This window comes from Gracilinanus agilis, chromosome 4 (assembly GCF_016433145.1).
Source record: "Gracilinanus agilis isolate LMUSP501 chromosome 4, AgileGrace, whole genome shotgun sequence".
Lineage (NCBI taxonomy): Eukaryota > Metazoa > Chordata > Mammalia > Didelphimorphia > Didelphidae > Gracilinanus > Gracilinanus agilis.
The window spans coordinates 307,322,826-307,343,589 of record NC_058133.1 but is presented as its reverse complement, the minus strand read 5'-3'; the positions used below and the strand labels follow the sequence as shown (position 1 = coordinate 307,343,589).

Below are 20,764 nucleotides of genomic sequence, written 5' to 3'. Positions count from 1 at the left end.
TTATGAGTTCAAATATAATTTTTATGTACTTCTATACATATTAAAACTAGTTCTCATAGGTTTTTTCACTATGCCTTCCTGTTCATTTCATGTTAGATCTTCTAGATCAAAAATATATGATGAAAGTTCACAAGAAGATAAAATTAAAAAAAGTAAAATCAGAGGTAAACAGAGAGGGTTTTTTTTTAAGTCTATGGCTTAAAAAAAGAATCCTAAATAACATGACCATGGCTATGATTTCTAGCATACTTCTATATTTTCCTAGCTATGTTTGTTAAATGCTTACTTCTTCATCAATGATGGAAAAATTCATCTGTAATTCAGAGCAATTTATAAAAATTATTACGAAAAATTAGCAAAACAACAAAATTATAAAGGAGATAAAAGATTCTTATGATGTCATTCAGGATTTGAAAAAAAGAGAATGCTTATAATCAAAGAAAAATTTTTCTAGTAAAGACTTATCTGAAATACTTTTAATGTTTATGAAACAAAAGATCCTAAAATGCCAATTTAATAATATCATGCTAGTGATATTTACACAGTTATTTTCTATTAAAAGTATCTTATAGGGGGCAGCTGGGTAGCTCAGTGGATTGAGAGCCAGGCCTAGAGACGGGAGGTCCTAGGTTCAAATCTGACCTCAGACACTTCCCAGCTGTGTGACCCTGGGCAAGTCACTTGACCCCCGTTGCCTACCCTTACCACTCATCTGCCTTGGAGCCAATACACAGTATTGACTCCAAGACGGAAGGTAAGGGTTTAAAAAAAAAAGTATCTTATACAATCTTTACCTGTTTGGTCTATCAGATTGCATAGCTTATTCCAGGTGTAAACTGAGTCAAGAACTCTATAAAACTTAGGGTCTTTCTTTCCCCCAATGGGGAGCAAACACTCTACTGAGACCACTAGAGACCTCTGTCCCATTGCCTAGACCAAGAAGATAACCAAAAGATGTGATTCCTTTAAGATCAAGATATTCTTTATTAAGCTAGGACAAAAATGTGCATGGAACAATTTGGTCTAGTACAAAAAAGGTTCAAAGTTTGGCACTCCATAAGCAATACTTATAATAGGGAGGTGGAGAAGGGACTTATCCAGAAAAAAATGTGGGGTGGTATGGCTGAAGAATTCCTTGGAATGGATATGACATATTGCCAGGTGTAAAGACAAGGACTTCTCTGGCACATATTTTTCCTATAAGACAGCAAGTTAAAAGTAGGAAGTAATTCAGTCTCAAAGTTTCAACAATGCAATGATCCACTAAGTTTTAGCACTAGGTGTACTATAGTCAAGGCCCAAGATTAAAAGAGAAAGTTTTCTCACTATAACATGAGACCTAAAGTTAGCTGAATATCCCATCCCAGGTTTCCTTGATTACTTCAGCTTGCTTTATTCATGGTTATTCTCTCAAGGGCTGTCACTTTCTCCAAGTCACTGTGGGTCCCAAAGACAGTCAGTTTCGTTAAGTTAATCTGGGTACTCAGGTAAAGAGAGCCAATCTTACACATATTCATCACCCACATAGTAGAGCAACTTTCATCAAACAAGGAATAAGTAGCACATTAAGAACTTGGACGTCAGGCCTTAGATTCCAAATTTAATACTCTTTCCCAGTGTGTCACTCTGCTATAGGATCACACAATATTATCATTGGAAGGAAACTTAATGATCATTTACAACCAGTTAATCGTTTTATATTTGAGGAAACAATACCCTAGAAAGGACTTTGCTAAGGTCACACAGCTAGTTAAAAGCAAGGTTGGGACTAGAAGTTCCTAGACAAGTGATGGACAAACTTTTTAAAGAGGGGGCCAAAGAAAAGGATATGTTCATCTGTCAGTCTCCTTCTAAGGCAACTCTTTCAAAGTTTCATTGTATTGTATCCTACTCATTGTATTTGTCAGGTTAAGAATAATGTTGGATAGAAAATTTCAGGGGTTCACATCTGGCTCCCTTAGAATGAAATATCTTTGGAGTGGGCCTCGCTCTCAACAAATATGAAGTATCATATTTTCTTCTCTGATTCAGAAAGGTTTGTTATATATATACTGTTTTGAAGAAACATGTATGTCTGAAGTTGTGTGGATGTGTATTGACCAAAAACCAAATTTAAGCTCATGTTCCTAAGCAAATTCAATAAGATATTTTTCTATGGTCAAATAAAATATTAATTTGAAGTGTCTATTAATTAAATCAATTATTTTCTATCAATGCAGTTGGCAATGCTTAAATTTTGCAGGTATGCCACCAACTTCTATTTCCTTAGTAGTGTGGCAAAAACCCTTTCAGTAAATATTATTATGTGATGCCAATGCTAAAGAAAGCACAAAGTCTTACTCAAGTAATTATCCTTCTCAATGGGAATGTAATTAATTGATAAATATTTATTGAATTTCAAGTGAGGAAAAGGCACCATACTAAGAACCGTGGAGGACAAGGAAGTTATAGACACAGTCAATTATTACTCTTTAATCTATTTTTAATCCTATTGGGGAAAGAAGACTTGAGGCAAAGGAAGCAGTCAATAAGCTAGTTAAAAAGCATTTACTAAATAATCACTATGTGCCAGATACTGTTCTAAGCACTAGGAATACAAGTAAAGGCAAAAAAAAATGTCAAAGTCCTCAGCGAACATATATATATAATGGGATAGGAAGGGAGAGAACAACATATGAATAATAAGGCATATACAAAATACATACAGAAGAGGTAAAAGGCAATTTGAATGGAGGAAGACATGAGCATCCAAAGAGTAGGAAGACAGAAAAGCCTAAAAAGTTGGACTTAAGCTAAATTTTGAAATAGAGGAATCACTAGGTGGAGATAAGGGAACAGGGCTTGGAAGGGAAAGGTACAGACAAGAAATGCAGTATTGTGTATGAGAAAAAAGAAATAGACTAGGATGATGAGTAAATAGAAGGATAATAGAGTATACGGAGGAGAAGACAGTGGTAAAGTACAAGAAGACAGGATACCTAGGAAAGTTTAGGTTATAAAGAGCTTTAAATAGCCAACAGAAGTGTGTTGTTTTATCTTAATAATAGAAAGCATTTGGAACTCAGTGAACCAGAATGAAAAGTGATATAATCAGACCTACACTTAAAAAAACACCTTGGCAGCTTAATGGATGATGGATTATAGTGGAGATGGACTTGAGAATATAAATTCAGTAAGGAGATACTGCAATAGTTCGGGGAAGAGGTGATCTATGCCTCAGATAGAATTGTGGCTTTGTTAAGTAGAGAGAAAAGATATTTATGAGAGCTATGGAAAATGTTGAAAAGACAAGATTTGGAAATATATTGAAACGTGGGATGAGAATGAAGAGTCAGGAATGACACATAAGTCCAAATATGGGTGATTAAGAGGATAATAGTTTCTTCTTATAGTAATAGGAAAACTTGAAAATGGAGAATGTTTTGGGTGAAAGAGAATGAGGTTTTTGGGGGGGGCATGTTGAGTTTGAGATCACTACAAGATAGCCTATTCAAGATGTCAAAGAGGTAATTAGTGGTAGAGAACTGAAGAGGCAGAGAGAAACAGAAAAAGAGATAAAGACAGTGACAGAGAAAGAGATAGATAAAGAGAAGGTGAGGTTAAATATATAGACCTTGTAATCATCTGTAGGTAAATGATCACTGCACTATTAGTGAAAATACATAGTGATTCACTACAGAATAAAAAGAGAAGAGGCCACAGGACAGGACCCTTGGAGAACCTCGGGTATCAGTGTGTAAGATATGGCTAAATAATCTACAAAGTCATATGAGGAGCATTTCCATGGATTTGAAGAGAAATAAGAGAGCAATATAAAAAAAAATCAGAAATGAAGGAGTTTTCAGGAAGAAGTGATAAAAAGTATGAAATTATTTGGATAGGATTAGAAAGATGAGTATTGAGAAAATTTCACAAGATTTGTCAGTTAATAAAAGTCTAGTAACATTGAAAAGGTAAAACCAAGGATAACTTCAGAAGCTAGAATGAAGAGGAAGTATAAGTGAGTGAAAGAAGAGATTATGACACTAAGGCAAGACAATTCTTTTATGATAGGTAACTAATGACTTATATTTCACATCTTTCCCAGTCATAGAAAAAAGTACAATATACAGATAGAATACTTAATATATACATCTTGTTGTTAAAGACAATAGAGGTAACACAAGTTCAGAGGAGCAAATATCAATATTTGCTAATGTTTCCTGGGAAATTTTCTTGGAAGAGAGTGGGACTTTGAAACTTAAAGAAAAGATATGATTTGGAAAGGGAGAGGCAATAGCAGATATTATTTTTTTTAACATTTATTAATAATCATTTTTAACATGGTTACATGTTTCATGCTCCTATTTTCCCCTTCACCCACCGCACTCCCCCCACCCATGGCCGACGCACGTTTCCACTGGTTTTGTCATGTGTCCTTGATCAAGACCAATTTCCAAATTGTTGGTAGTTGCATTGGTGTGGTAGTTTCGAATCCACACCCTCAATCATGTCCGCCCCGACCCATGCGTTCAAGCAGTTGCTTTTCTTATATGTTTCCTCTCCTGCAGTCCTTCCTCTGAATGTGGGTAGCATCTTTACCATAAATCCCTCAGAACTGTCCTGGGTCATTGCATTGCTGCTGGTACAGAAGCCCATTACATTCAATTTTACCACAGTATATCAGTCTCTGTGTACAATGTTCTTCTGGCTCTGCTCCTTTCGCTCTGCATCAGTTCCTGGAGGTCTCTCCAGTTCGCCTGGAACTCCTCCAGTTTATTATTCCTTTTAGCACAATAGTGTTCCATCACCCGCATATACCACAGTTTGTTCAGCCATTCCCCAATTGAAGGACATCCCCTCCTTTTCCAGTTTTTTGCCACCACAAAAAGCGCAGCTATAAATATTTTTGTACATGTCTGTTTATCTATGATCTCTTTGGGGTACAAACCCAACAATGGTATGGCTGGGTCAAAGGGCAGGCATTCTTTTATAGCCCTTTGAATTAGCAGATATTATTAAAAGAGAAGATACAGAGCAAAAGCAAAAAGCTAGGAATTTTTGAGGAATATTTGAATATGTTAGGCAGGCTTATTGTTTTCACATTTAGAGGAGCAATTGGTCAAAAGTTTATAAAGGCATATATTGAATGCCAGATTTAGGAGTTTGTGATTTATGTAAGAGATGAAAAGAAACTCTTTAAGGGTGTTGAGAATGGAAGTAAATAACAAAGTGGTATGTTAAAAAAGATTAACATCTTGGAAAGAAGAAACTGAAGGCAATATCAGTAAGAAGTGTAAGTTGGAAAAAATGAGGAAACAACAAAAACAAAATGAACCTAATCATGAAAGGTTACTATGGTAACAGGAAAGGATAAGAAACAGTCTTAGAAGAAAACCTCATTGTCAAAAAAAGCTACAAAAAAAATCTCAAAAAATGTGAATGTCATACAAGTCCAACAAGAATTCTTGGAAGAGTTCCAAAAGGATTTACAAAATCAGATAAGAAATAGAAGAAAATTGGGAAAGAAATGAGAGTAATGCAAGATAATTATGAAAAGAGAGTCAATAATTTGGAAAGAGAAGCAAAAAAAAAATACTGAAGAAAATAATGACTTAAAAACAGAATTGGCCAAATGGTAAAGAGGTACAAAAATCCACTGAAGAGAAGAATGTCTTAAAAATCAGAATTAACCAAATGAAAAAGAAAGGTACAAAAATTCATTAGAGAAAGAACTCCTAAAAATAATAAAAAAGTAGAATTTGCCAAATAAAAAGATATGAAACTTCATTGAAAAAAATAATTCCTTAAAAATTAGAATTAGACAAGCAGAAGCCACTGACTCTGTGAGAAACCAAGAAACAATAAAGTAACAACTAAGCTATAAAACGTATTGAAGAAAGATAATTTAAGAATTATTGGACTACACAGTAACAGCAATACAGTATAATGACAGATTGAGAATGATTTAACTATTATCAGCAATGCAAGGATCCAGGATAAACCCAAGGGACTGATAAAGACAAAGGACTATCCACTGCCATAGAAGGAACTGATGGAGACTAAATACAGATTGAATAATGTCATTCTTCATTTTATTTCCTCTATGAATTTTTCTTCAGTATAAGCGATGTGTCATCCTTTACAACATGAACTTTCATGGAAATATGGATTGTATAATGAGAAATATACAAACTACATCATATTATCAGCTGCCTTGAAGAAGAGGGAGAAGTGGGAGGGAGAGAACATGGATCACAAAATATCAGAAAATTATTATTGACAACTGTACAAATATTTAATCTTGGAAAAAATTTAAATAACTTTTTAATAAGAAAAAACAAGGAGGGGCAGCTGGGTAGCTCAGTGGAGTGAGAGTCAGGCCTAGAGACAGGAGGTCCTAGGTTCAAACCCGGCCTCAGCCACTTCCCAGCTGTGTGACCCTGGGCAAGTCACTTGACCCCTATTGCCCACCCTTACCAATCTTCCACCTATGAGACAATACACCGAAGTACAAGGGTTTAAAAAAAAAACAAGGAATTACTAGACTACCTGAAAACCATGATCAAGAAAGAGACTAGACATAATATTTCAAGAAAATTTTCAAGGAAATGTGCCCTGAAATCCTAGAACTAAAGGAGAAAAAAGAAATTAAAAGAATCCCTTCATCACCTCGTGAAAGAGAGTCCAAAATGAAAACTCCTGAGAATTTTATAGCCAAATTTTAGAGCTTCCAGATCTAGGAGAAAATCCCACAAGCAATCATAAAGAAACAGTTCAAATATCATGGAGCCAGTCAGGATCACACAAGATTTAGCAGCTTTCACATGAACATATTGTAGGATTTAGAATATGAAATTCTGGAAGGTAAAGGAGCTAGGATTACAAACAAGAATAATTTACCCAGAAAAACTAAGTATAATTTTTGGCGAAAGAAACGGATATTTAATGAAACAGAGGACTTTCAAGCATGCCTAATGAAAAGACCCAAGCAGAATAGAAAATTTGACTTTCAAATACAAGATTTAAGAGAACCACAAAAAGATAAACTTGAAAGTGAAATTATAAGGGATTAAATTAAACTGTTTATATTCTTATATGGGAAGTTGACACATAACTCTTAAGAACTTTATCATTATTAGGGCAGCTAGAAAGTCTATACATAAGCAGAAATCATGGATGTGAGTTGAGAATGATAGGAACATTTTAAAAATATGTGGTGGGAAAGAGGGATGTTCTAGGAAGAGAGACAGACACAGACAGACAAACACACAGATAGAAAGAGACAGAGACAAATACAGAGGCAGAAATAGAGAAGAATAAAACAGGATGGAAGGAAATACAATAGTATTCTGACTATGGATGTGAATAGGATGAACTCATCCATAAAATGGAAGTGGCTAGCAGAATAGATTAAATACTAGAATCCAATAATATGTTGATTACAAGAAAAACTCTTGAAATATAGTAAAAAGAAGGCATTGGAGTGGAATCAACTATACTTCCACTGAAGTAAATAAAAGCAGGGTTAGCAATCATGATTTCTAACAAAGCAAAATTAAAAAAAAAAATGACCCAATTATAGAGATACTCAGATAAGCAACATTTGCAAAAAAGTACCATACTCAATGAAGTAAAATACACCAAATGGCATAATAGCCAAATTCTAAAAGGAAAAATTTTAAATGAATTACATGAGGAAATGAACAGTGAAATTATGATAGTGAATGGACTTTAACTCTCCCCTCTCAGAATAAATATAAAAATAAACAGGAAAGAACTTAAGGAGATGAATAGATATTTTTAAAAATTAGATATGATAGCCCTCTGGAGTAACCTTTTTCTCAGCTATAAATGGCACCTTGAATAAAATTTATCATGTATTAAGACATAAAAACCTCACAACCAAATGAAGAAAAGCAGAAATATTTAATACATTATTTAGAGACCATAATTCAAGTCATAAAAACTTATTAAAAATTCATCGGAAGCTAAAAATTCTAATGCAAAAGAATGAGTGGGTCAAAGACTATATCATAAAAAAAAATAATTTCATTTAAGAGAATGAAAACTATGAAAGAGCATACCAAAGTTTATGGGATGAAGCCAAGCAGTACTTAGAGGAAAATTAATATCTCTAAATGGTTACATCACAAAAAAACAGAGAATGACAGGTCAGTGATTAGATTATATAATTTAAAAAACTTGAAAAAGAACAAATTAACATTTCTAATTAAACACTAAATTAGAAATCAGGAAAATTATAGAAGTGATTGATAAATTTGAAAGTAAGATAATCAAACTAATAGATAAAAATAGGAGCTGGTTTTACCAAAAAACAAACAAACAAAAACAATAGGAAAATATATTAACCATTGGTTTATTTGATTTAAAAAAAAAGAAAGAAAAAGCAAATCACCATTATCAAAAATGCAGAAGTGAATTCACCTCTGATGAGATGAAATTAAGAGCTATTTTGCCCAATTATATGCCAATAAATATAACAACCTAATTAGAATTGATTGAGATGGATGAATATTTACAAAAATATAAACTGCAGATTAACAGAAGGAGAATAATACTTAAGTAATCCTTTCTTAGAAAAATAATTGGACAAGTAATTAATGGCTTCTTTAAGAAAATATTCCCAGGACAAGATGGATTCACAAGTGAATTCCACTACACATTTAAAAAAATGATTAATTCGGGGCAGCTGGGTAGCTCAGTGGATTGAGAGCCAGGCCTAGAGACAGGAGGTCCTAGGTTCAAATCCGGCCTCAGACACTTCCCAGCTGTGTGACCCTGGGCAAGTCACTCGAACCCCATTGCCTACCCTTGCCAATCTTCCACCTATAAGTCAATACACAGAAGTTAAGGGTTTAAAATTAAAAAAAATAAATAAATAAAATGATTAATTCCTAAGATAAGTAAAATATTTGGAAAAACAGGCAAATAAGGCATCGTCTGAAATTTATGATACAATTATGATGCTGATACCTAAACCAGGAAAAGTAAAAACAGAACAAGAAAACTAGAAAACTCTTTCCTTAATAAATATTGAATTTACAATTTTAAATAAAATACCAGCACGACGTTTACACTGATATAACACAAAGTTCATATACTATGACTAGTTAGGATTATACCAGAAATGCAGGGATGATTTAGTATCACTATAATAATTGACCATACCAAAAAGAAAGCAAAATTAAAATTATATGATTATCTCAATAGATATAGAAAAAGCTTTTGATAAAATACAGCACCCTTTCCTATTAAAAACAACAGAAACTACAGAAATAAATGGAGCATTCCTTAAAATGATAAGTATCTGTCTAAAAGTACAAGCTAGCATTATCTGTAAAGTAGATGAGTTAGATGCTTTCCAATAAGATCAGAGGTGAATATAGGATGCCCATAATCACCACTATTATGCTATATTGTACCAAAAAAATAGGTATTGCAATAACAGAAGAAGACATCTAAGGAATTAGAATAAGTAATAAAGAAACAAAACTATCACTTAGTAGATAAATGATCATATACTTTGAGAATTTTAGAAAATCAAATAAAAATTAGGTGAAATAATGAGCTACTTTAGCAAAGTTACAAGATATAAAGCAAATTCACATAAATCATCAGTATTTCTATATATCAGAAACAAAGACAAGCAAGAAATAATAAAAGGAGAAATTCCATTTAAAATAATGATAATATCAAATACTTGGGAATCTACCTGTCAGGATAAATTTAGGAACTATATGAACACTATCACAAAATACTTTACAGTCAGATCAAATAGTCAGATCAAAATAACTATAGGAATATCAATTGTTCACGCAAAGACCAAGCCAATTTAATAAAAATGACAATTCTTCTTAAATTAGTTTACTTTATTCAGTATCATGCTAATAAAATTACTATAAAAATATTTTTAGACCTAGAAAAAATAATTAAAGATCAAAAATATCAAGGGAATCAATGGAAAAAAAATGTGAAGGAAGGTAGCCTAGTAGTACCATTCTCAAACTGTATTACAAAGTCAAACTCATCAAAACAATCTGGTACTAGCTACCATATAAAGTGGTGGATCAATAGAATACATTATGTTTATAATATACAGTAGTAAATAATCATAGTGATCTAGTGTTGATAAACCCAAAAATCCAAATATTTGTGACAAGAACTCACTGAATAAACTGCTAAGTAAACTAGAAAGCAGTTTGGCAGAAATTAAGTATAGACTAACATCTCACTATATACCAAAATAAGTCAAAATGGGTACATGATTTAGACATAAAGGGTGATGTAAGCAAATAGAATAGCTTAGGAAATTTTACCAGACTGAGCTATGGATATGGGAAGAATTTATGACCAAAAACAAAAACTTTGAGATTCTGAATGCAGATTAAAGTATATATTTCTTAACTTTTAAAAATCGTTCTTTTTCTGGTCTGTTTTCCTTTGAAACATGGAAAATATGGAAATTTGTTTTGCATTAGTTTACATGTATAGTCTATATAAATTATCTTCTCAAGAAGAAGTTTAGGGAGGGAAAGAATTAAGAACTCAAAATTAAGGAGAGAGCATTTTTTTGGATTAAGTAAAAAAGGTTTTGTAAAACAAAACCAAAGCAGCCAAGATTAGAAGGAAATCAGGAAAGTTTGAACAAATTTTACAAAAAATTTCTCCAATAAAAGTCTGATTTTTCAAATTTTTAGAGAACTGAGTCAAAGGAATAAGAATATGAATCATTCCCCAAATGATTAATGGCCAAAGAATTTAAATAGTCAGTTTTCAGATGAAGAAATGAATGCTACCTATAAAATTATTTTTAAAAGCTATAAATCACTACTGATTAATGAAATGCAAGTTAAAACAATTAAATTCAATTTAAAACTAAAGTTAGAAAATGGAACAGATTAGGAAAGTGACAAGTGTTGGAGGGGATGTGAGAAATTTGGGACAATAATGCACTGTTGGTGGGATTGTGAACTAATCAAACCATTGTAGTGAGCCATTTTGAATTATGGCCCAAAGACTCTGCATACTTTTTGAGCCAGCAATACCACTAATAGGTCTGTCTTCTAAAGAGATAAAATAATAGAAAAAGGACCTATATTTATTTATATTTTAGTAGGTCTTTTTGTGTTTCAAAGAATTGGTTATCAAAAGCATACCAAACATTAGGTGAATGATTGAACAAATTATGGCATAAGATTGTGATATAAGAAATGATAAACAGAATGCTTTCAAAAAAACCTGGAAAAAATTTTTGTAAGAGAAATGGAATGGGAAGAAAGAACAAGAACATTTGGACTAAAAATTATAAAAATCCCCAGAATATGAAAAATTATTTTTACATGTAATTGGAAAATATTTTTAAAAAGAAATAATAAGCAAGATGGTTTTAGAAAAAAATTTGAGAAGATATATAAACTGATGCAAAGTGAAGTGAGCAGAAGGAGGAGAACATTATACAGTGTCAGCAATATTATATATTGATCAATTATGAATGACTTGGCTATACTGAAAAATAAATAATTACAGATAATTCCAAAGCACTTATAATGAAAAATGCTATTTACCTGAAGAGGGAGGGAAAAACAAAGATGAGGGAATGTGAATGCAGATTAAAGTATATTTTTTAAACTTTTTAAAATTGTCCTTTTTCTAATTTGTGTTTTCTTTTGTAACATGGCTAAAATGGAAATATATTTTTCAATATTTCAAATGTATTATCTATATGAATTGTCTTCTCAAATAGGAGTTGGAGGGAGGGGAGAATTTAGAGTTCAAAATTTAGAAAAAAAATGAATTTTTTACATGCAATTGAGAAAAAAAGACACAAAAAATGACTCCAGGGTTTAAACATGGATTTCTTTTTTACTAATAGAAAAAAAGAAGTTAAGAAGGGTATTCTGTTTTGAATGGAAGACTATGAGTTCATATTTTAATTTTTGAGTATAACATTTGACAGTTGGTGTCCCAGAAGAAATACTAAATTAAATTTTTAATATTTATTCCATATTTAATACTATTAATTCTAGGTCACATTAATATGATGCACATACATATGCACAATTCAGAAATCAATAAGTTATGAGAGGACATGTCAAGAGATTTGTCTTGAAATCGCATACCATCTTTAATTTATAATATCATTCAGTAGAAACTCTAATCATTATTTAATTTGGGAAGGGTGTAAGATAGAGATCTTAAAATTATTCACTTTGTCACCTAATCTTCTGAAATTAGGTAGCCTTTCAGAATTGGTAGCACCTAGAGGAAAAGATAAATATGACTTCTGTTCCACATTCCCACTTAGACAACTGGGGTAATGGGGGAAATATGGAAAATCTTTGTTCATACTCAGGAACCACAATTTAAGATTTGTGTGAGTAAGAAAGGATGAACTTTGGGTACATCTTCAATATGTCCTATGCTTTTCTTCTCAATGAAATGAGCGAATGGGATTTCTCTTGAGTATGTCCCTTTAGTATCAACAAAGCAGGCAGGCTGATCAAAAAACAGGTGATCAAAAAACAGGTATCAAAGGCATGCAATGATGAGTTTGCACATGTCTGGTGACAGTGTCAGAGGAGAAAAGGGGGCATTTTCAAGAGATGTGATAAATTTTAAGCTGATGGTCATTGGCAACAGATTGGATATCTGATTATATTTGATTTGTTATAGATTAGGACAGGAACTCCTAAAAGTCAAAGAAAAGGAAGTAATGATTTTCTTATTCATTTACTCTTCATTTCTAAAGCCATTATGGAATCAATTATGCCATTTCTCTGAAAAGGGCTGTGTAAGTCAACTTATTATGGGCTCATTTACTATTGTTCTAGTAACATTTGCACAAAGTGCTCCTCTTTGACCACCATTCTGCTTTGTGTGTTGTAAGCTGCATATTAATATTAAATTGCTTGGGGGCAGTTGGGTGACTCAGGCCTGGAGACAGGAAATCCTTAGTTCAAATCTAGCCTCAGACATTTTCTGGGCAAGTCACTTAATCACAATTGCCTAGCCCTTACTGCTCTTCTGCCTTCCAGCTGATCTTTAGAATTGATTCTGAGACAGAAGGTAAAGGGTTTTTTTTTTCCTTTTAATAAATTCCTTGAGATAGTAGACCATGTAAACTCTTTGAGGTCAGGAATTGTTTCTGCTTTTTTAATTTGTCCAGTGTTTGACGTTTAGTAAGAATTTAATAAGTACTTTTTAATGCATTCTTTGGTCCTATAAAAATAGAGAAGAATTACTTGGATATTTAAATAATAATTCTATTTCATTGCAAATATTCCCTTTCAAATATTTCTCCCCATATATAGTTCCCACAGGAGAGCAAGGACACAAATTTTTTTTATTTTGTTCACTGCTAATATTTTTTTTGCCACAATTCTGCACAACCATCCAAAATATTAAAGGATACATTCTGGGAGCAAGGTTGGGGAGGGTCCATTAGAGTCCAATAACTGTTCTGGAGAACCTGAGGATGGATCTTTCTTTACTTTCTAACCTGCATCTAGGACTTTCACTAAAGATTGGAGTATTTAATCCAGGCAGCATCTGTCTTTGACTTCTGGATCATTTTCCTGCCTCAAATCTCTCCCTGACCTTGTCTGTCCTCTATTCAGATTTCAAAGTTATTTTCATAATTTTCTGACTCTATTACCCCTTTATTCAATCAACTCCAGTGAATTCCTGTTGCCTTTAATACAAAACAGAAAACCCTGCATTTGGTAAGTCTTATACAATCTGCCCTGCTACCTTTCTAGTCTTCCTATATTTTACTTGCAAATATATATTCCCAGTGCCACTAGCTTTCTTGATGTTCTTCACATAAGATAATCAATCTCTTGGGTCTACATATTTACATCAACTGGAATTCTATTCCGTTTCACATAAAATCCCACTTGCCAAAACAAAACAAAACAAAACAAAAAACCCTTCCTTGAACCTTCCCAATGGTGGTATCTTCCTTTTGAGATTATCTCCAATAAATCCTCCATAAAGCTTGTTGTCATATAGTTGTGTCTGAATAGTGTTTCCTCCATTTTATCATTTTCATTCTTTGTTTCCCTAGCATTGCCTCACATATAGCAGAAAAATTTATTATTGACCAATTATTGACTTGTCATAACTACCTTTCTCTCTTGCAAATAAAGAAGGCATTAGGGAAAAATAAGCATTCAAGGTCTAAGTTCTTTAAAAGAAAGAAGTAATTTTTTTACAATTCTTACATATATAATAAAGAGGAAATAGAATGTCAATCAGAGAACAATTGAAACCCAAAGTCAATAGGAGTTGACACATTATTAAAGTACTTTGACTACATTGTCTAATTCCATTCATGTATAAATATATTATAGAAGGCACTTAAATGATGTGGAATTGAATTTCAGAGGATGCGGAAGATCTTTTTGTGGGAATATATGTAGAAACCCCTTGACAGATAGAGAAATTATATATACATGAACTCAAGTGGATAATTTTTCTGTTTCTAATAAATAAATCTCTTCACTTTATTTCTCCTCACTTATCTTATTGACTTCCACTGGTTGCTAGAAAAATTTAAAGATGGTGGATTCAGGGGAAAATGGTTGGTAAATGTTAATATCTTTTATTGTGCTAAGACTTTGTAGCTTCTGGTCTATGTGAGGATAGGATAGAAAACTAAAATGCCAATTTATTTTTGGTAGTTTTGGTAATGATGATAATGATGATGAAAGGTAATCATTTATAGAGCACTTAAAATTATGAAACAATTTACTCATATTATCCCATTTGAATATCATAACCATTTTATGAGGGAGGTTTTTCTATCATCTACATTTTCCAAATGAGGAAACTGACCCAAAGAAGCTTTAATTTTCCCTAAGTCACATTATAAGTGTCTGAGATAAGATTTGAATTCAAGTCTACTTGAATCCAAGTCTAGCACTCTATCTAATATGTAGATAACTTAAATGCTATAATGACATTTGACATTTAAATAATATTTAAAAGTTTTCAACCCACTAAACATGTAAAGTTTCATTTGATCATAACAATTCTTGGTAAGTAGGAACTTGTATTATTATACTTTACAGATGAGTAAACAAAACCTCAGAAAAGTTAAATTACTTTTTTACTGTCACACTACTAGTATCAGAGGCATAGTTTGAATTTCAGTTCTTCTTTTCTTTAAGTTCAACATTTAAGTACTACACCACATCACTTCTCACTAAAATACATGACATATTAAATTAAAAAAACATTTTATTATATTTTCAATATAACTTTACATGTATACATTTTAAATAATGGCATTTAAAAATAAAAAAAAAACAGTCTTCTAGCTGAAATTTAGCTTTTTAAAAGCTGAATGAACTGCCTCAAAATGTGTTGGTTTTTTGTTCTTTGGAGCTGGACCATATAACAATTATTGGCTATTACATAGTGTCTTGGATTGGTTGGACCATACTGACACTAATTTACATTAAACTCTCGAATTTTGTAATTCTGGATTGTTATTTTGTCTTTATCACATTTTATTTCGTATTTATCTTGATCACGTTGAACTCTATACCTCTGTTATTATTTGTTATTTAGTCATTTTTCAGTTGTGTCTGATTCTTCATGATCCCTTCTTGGGTTTTCTTGGCAAAGGTCCTGGGATAGTTTTCCATTTCCTTTTCCAGGTCATTTTCAAGATGAAGATACTGAAGCAAACAGGGTTAAATGACTTGCCAAAGGTCACACAGCCAGTAAGTGTTTGAAGCAGATTTGATCTCATGCCTCCCTGATTCCAGTATTGGAACTCTATCCATTATGCAACCTAGCTGCCTTTGCTTTTCATAAAATGTAACAAACTTCAGGGCAGGAATTTTTTTTTGGCATTTTTTGTAATGAGTACAATTCCTTGTACATACAGTCAGAATGTTTCACAGAACTTGATCCCCATATTTTCCGACAGTGAGCTTGCTTCAACACACCATGTTATTTCTTTCCTGGTAAAGAATAAATGCTTGATATTTGTTGAATTGAATGTCTCATCATAGAAATGTCACATGAAACAAGAAAAATGTACATCATAAATACATTTGATACGAATAAGAAAGTATTCATAAAAGATATCAATTCTGATATTATTTTTCCAGTGTACCTAAATGAAGACTGTACATTAATATTTGTATAACATTTTTTAGAAATACTCAGGTCAATAAATAATGAACACACATTACAATAAAGCATACTGTATAAAGTTTACACTCACCTGGGCAAAGAGCAATATTGCAAGGTTTATGATGGGTTTCGGGTCCTTCACATGGTCTTCCCCCATATTGGGGTGGTATACATGATCGTGTCCTAGTTCTTTGGCCTCGACCACATGTAAATGAACACAAACTCCAGGGTGACCACTCCTCCCAAACTCCATGTACTGAAATAAAGTAAAAAGAATTTAATAACAAAAGAAGGCAATAAAGTCAAAACAGAAAAAGGTAAGAAACCTCAAATATTAATCTATTTCCCTGGAACCATATTGTCAGCCTTCTTAATTATAACAAAAATAGGTAGAAAGTAATTTGAAAATTCATTGAGCTTGTTGGAAAGTTCATATTTTTCCTATGTTTAAATAAGTTAAATTTAAAACAATAGTGTTATTTTCAGTATATATAAAGGTAGGCTTTTTTCCACTAAGAAGCTTTTTAGAGAACTTATTTCATAAAGCAAGCCACATAATAATCAATTTTTTACTAATCACAAATATCACAAAAGAATTTCTTACTAATCACAAAATCACAAAAGAAGTTAAACTTCTTTTCACTTATGATCTTAGGTTAATAGCTTTAATGGACTTATGAGGTAATTTTTTCTAGCCCTTCTTATAACAGTAATTGAGAACCAAAGCAATTAAGACACTTGCCTAAAAATCACACTTATATAACAGTATACTATGTAGGATCAAGGTGATAAGTGCCATCCTTAAAATTCTGGCCATATATTAAATAAGAAACATGGAAGATAATCAGAATTTTAGAAGAATTAGCTTTATATTATTTCCTTTTCTTAATAGTCTTTGACAATAAATTAAATCAATGTTTTATTGTGAAAAAATGAAAAGAACTTCATGAAGATAATTTTAAATACTTAGGTACAAACTTTTATTGAACACATTAAACTTTCTATTCACAAAATATTTTCACTATTATTATAAAATAAATGATTTTTACTATAGATCTTAATATTGAATTATTTTGTGCCTCAAAGACTAAAGTATTAATACTTAATAGAATAATAGTATCAATACTGAATTGAATAAATTGTAACTTAAAGGATTGGCTGCTCATTTAGCTAAAACTAGGCTTGAAGTTACTAATAATAAGGTGCAATGACATTTTATTTAATTACAAAATAGCCCAGTGATATATCATAAGCAGGTACCTTCTATATTTTATATTTTATTTTTGCAGCGGTTACTTTTTTTGAAAAAAAAAGTATTTGTTTCCCTTTAAAAAGAGCAATCAGCATGAAGAGTATGAAGAATTATCTCATTTAATTTACTGCGTGAACTTAGCTTTAAAAAAATTGTTAGAAATTCAAAACTATCAGAGAAGCAGTGAAAGCACTGTTTCTCCATTCTGTCAGTGGGAGAAGAAATCACTCTTGTACAAACAAGTCATCAGCAAAACTTATCTTACTTTCCTTTTAAATAGTAGGAACAAGAAATATCAACAGATAATAAAAATGGATGAACGTTGCCAAAAATTTTATATAATATACTAAAACCCAAACCTTGATATCAAAAACATTATTTATTAAGCTTTCAAAATTTCAAGAAAATTATAGCCCACTAAGGATAGAAATGGTAGATGATCAATGAAGAGAAAAAACATAATCTCTTTCTTGCTTAAAATGAGGAAAGAATAAGCAGAAATCTAAGGGAGTTTGAAATTGACAAAATGGAGGCCAAGGAAAAGATGTTCAATTTAAGAGCCATTATAAATGTTGTAATTGTCCAAATTGCCACTCTAAAGAACATCTATAAACTCTTAATATAGCTGTAATTTGGTATATATGTATATATATATGTATATATGTACATATGTGTATATGTATAATATATATGAATATATTCTATGCATACATACATGGTTAATCTAGCTATTGGCAAATTTATATCAACTGTCATCAAAAAGAGAGAGGGCCATATTACTCATCATTGAGAAATAAAATGTCATTTTGCAAAATATGTAACACTTTTTAAAGTAAAAATGAATTAGGATGTATATTTTAAAATATTTCCTAACTATATTGGTATTAAATATATTTTTATTTAATAATATGTTCTTTCTTCCTCTTTTATAAACAATATTTTCCAGTTCTATAGAAATAGTTGGTTCAAGATTTCTGAATAGTGTCATTAATTACACTGCTTTGTTATTCAGTTTGTTAGTTTATTCATTTTCTTGTCTTAAAAATACTTCAGTATGCAAAGCATTATCCCCGAAAAAGAAGAACTTTCTAAATGAATGCTTAATTGACAGACTTTCATCTGTTAATCTTGAAAATTTTGACTACCTTTGACGGCTTAGTAAAATGGTAAAACATAAAGCTTTTGAAAACTAACTAATTTACATTTTTCCTAAATTTTTTAATTTTTCATGATTTTCTCATAGCATCAAATAAAATAAAATAATATTAATTCCTTTTAATTTGGAATTTGGGATCTAATATTGACTAAAAAATATTTGGGTTTCTATAAAATTCTGCTGGTTTATTGTAGGAAATAATGTAGTACAACTATTGTGTCATTTCAGCTACTTTGTCTATTCATAGATGCTGATAGTAAATTGTTTCACAAAAAAAAAAAAAAAAAAAAAAAAAAAAAAAGGAAAAGAAAAAAGTCACCCTGCTTCTAAATCTTACAGTTGTCTGATTCAAACAACAGGTAAACAAATTAGGATTTTTTTTAACACAATCTATCTCTTTTGGATATATGTAATTGTCAGATCCCTACTTGACTTTTTTCTTTGCATAGATAGTTTTAGTCAAGTGAGAAATAAAACACTGGACAGAAAGCCATATTATTAGAAGATTTTGAAGACAGTATAATAATACAATTTTAAGTTTTGTGATTTCAAAATTTTAAGATAACTTTCAATGATATTTTCTTTTTAAAATAAATACCTCTTTGAAGAGGAAAATGGAAGACAGAGTATAAATTCCTTCTATTTCTGAGTTATTTCAGTGATATCCAACTTTTTGTGAGCCCATTTGGAGTTTTCTTGGCAAAGACACTAGAATAACTTTTACTATTTCTTTCTTCAATTGTTTCAATTTTTGTATACTTGACACATAATACGTGCTTATTAAATAACTTTATTTATTTGATTTATTGCTTGAAAAAATAAACTAGATATGATGCTAATGGGAGAAACTAACCCTTCTTTAGCCAATATAAAACTTCCCTATACTGTCATAAAAAGTGTGAATGAATGTCATAAAATTACAAATTCAAAAAGCAGTGGCCGCTTAAATTAGTTACATGGTTTTTCATTTTCTTTGCTATAAAATTATTTTTTATGCATCACCCAAAATGTATCATTTACTTTGTAAAAGGATCAACTTTGGGGAAAAAAATTATTTCCTAGATCAGTGGTTCCCAAACCTTTTTGGTCTACCGCCCCCTTTTCAGAAAAAAATATTACTTAGCCCCTTGGAAATTAATTTTTTTAAATTTCAATAACAATAGGAAAGATAAATGCGCTTGTGGCCATTGCTGCATGCCTGGATCGCTGCAGCACCCACCAGGGGGCGGTAGCGCACACTTTGGGAATCACTGTCCTAGAATCTTAAAATGGTAGGGAATTCTGAGATCAACTGGCTTCACCTTTCTGTGGGTCTATTTCAAAGTTATAATACACACTTTTAGGCAAGGATCAAAGGGCTACAGCTAGGAAATGGCATAACCAGGGCTCAAACCCAGCTCTTGTGACTTAAGGACCAATGATTTTTCTGTTCCATCAGAGAGAGTCCAGGAACTAAATGCTATACAGCTTAACTAAAGGGTTTAAAGTAAAACCTGAAAGTGAAAATAATTTATCATCTATCCTTCCCCTCCTTCCCCCTGGCAATGCAAATAAACTCTGACATCAACATTTCCTAATGTGAAGCAAGGAATACTTAACTACCTAGACTGACTTTGTACAGTATAATGTTATTTCTTTAAATGTCAAACCTATTTTCAATAGACATAATTTAACTAATCAGGTAATGGTGTTTAGCTCTTTTATCTTGTTGTAATGTGATACTTGAGTAAAGAAAAATTTTATACCATTTCAGGCAACATTTAAATGGAAGAAATCATTTGGAATCATTGCTTTCATTAAAAATTAGCTTGAAAGGAAAGTATACATAATGAGTTTGGAAAATATCACAACAAAATAATTAACATATGAAATATTGCATAACAACCATGAAATAGTTATATAAATATTTTTAAACACCATTTGAAAGCATCACACTTTCCTAGGAAAGTATTAAAATATCTATTCCTAAAACTGAAATAAATCAGTTTACTATATTATAAAGTATCATTCAGGATTGAAAAAGCAAAAGAAGGAAAAAAATTTGCTTTTTATCTTCAATTCTATTTTTCTGTATCATTGTGAAGTAAAGCTGCTTTCCCATATCAGCATCACATATAAAACTTAATAAGAATAAATAAAATAAATCCATCTGTTTAGGGGAAATGGTAATCAGCCCATATAAAGGCACATTATTTAAGAGAATGAGA

The 20,764-nt window shown here is 31.5% G+C and overlaps 1 protein-coding gene across 1 annotated transcript in view; it reads right to left on the bottom strand.

Moving 5' to 3' along the window:
• Window positions 1-20,764, bottom strand: part of ADGRB3 (adhesion G protein-coupled receptor B3) — a 907,908-nt gene that overhangs the window by 525,686 nt on the left and 361,458 nt on the right. The window contains exon 4 of the mRNA XM_044676017.1: window positions 16,241-16,405. Within this exon, the coding sequence (XP_044531952.1) occupies window positions 16,241-16,405 (165 nt within the window). The remainder of the gene's footprint in view (window positions 1-16,240; window positions 16,406-20,764) is intronic.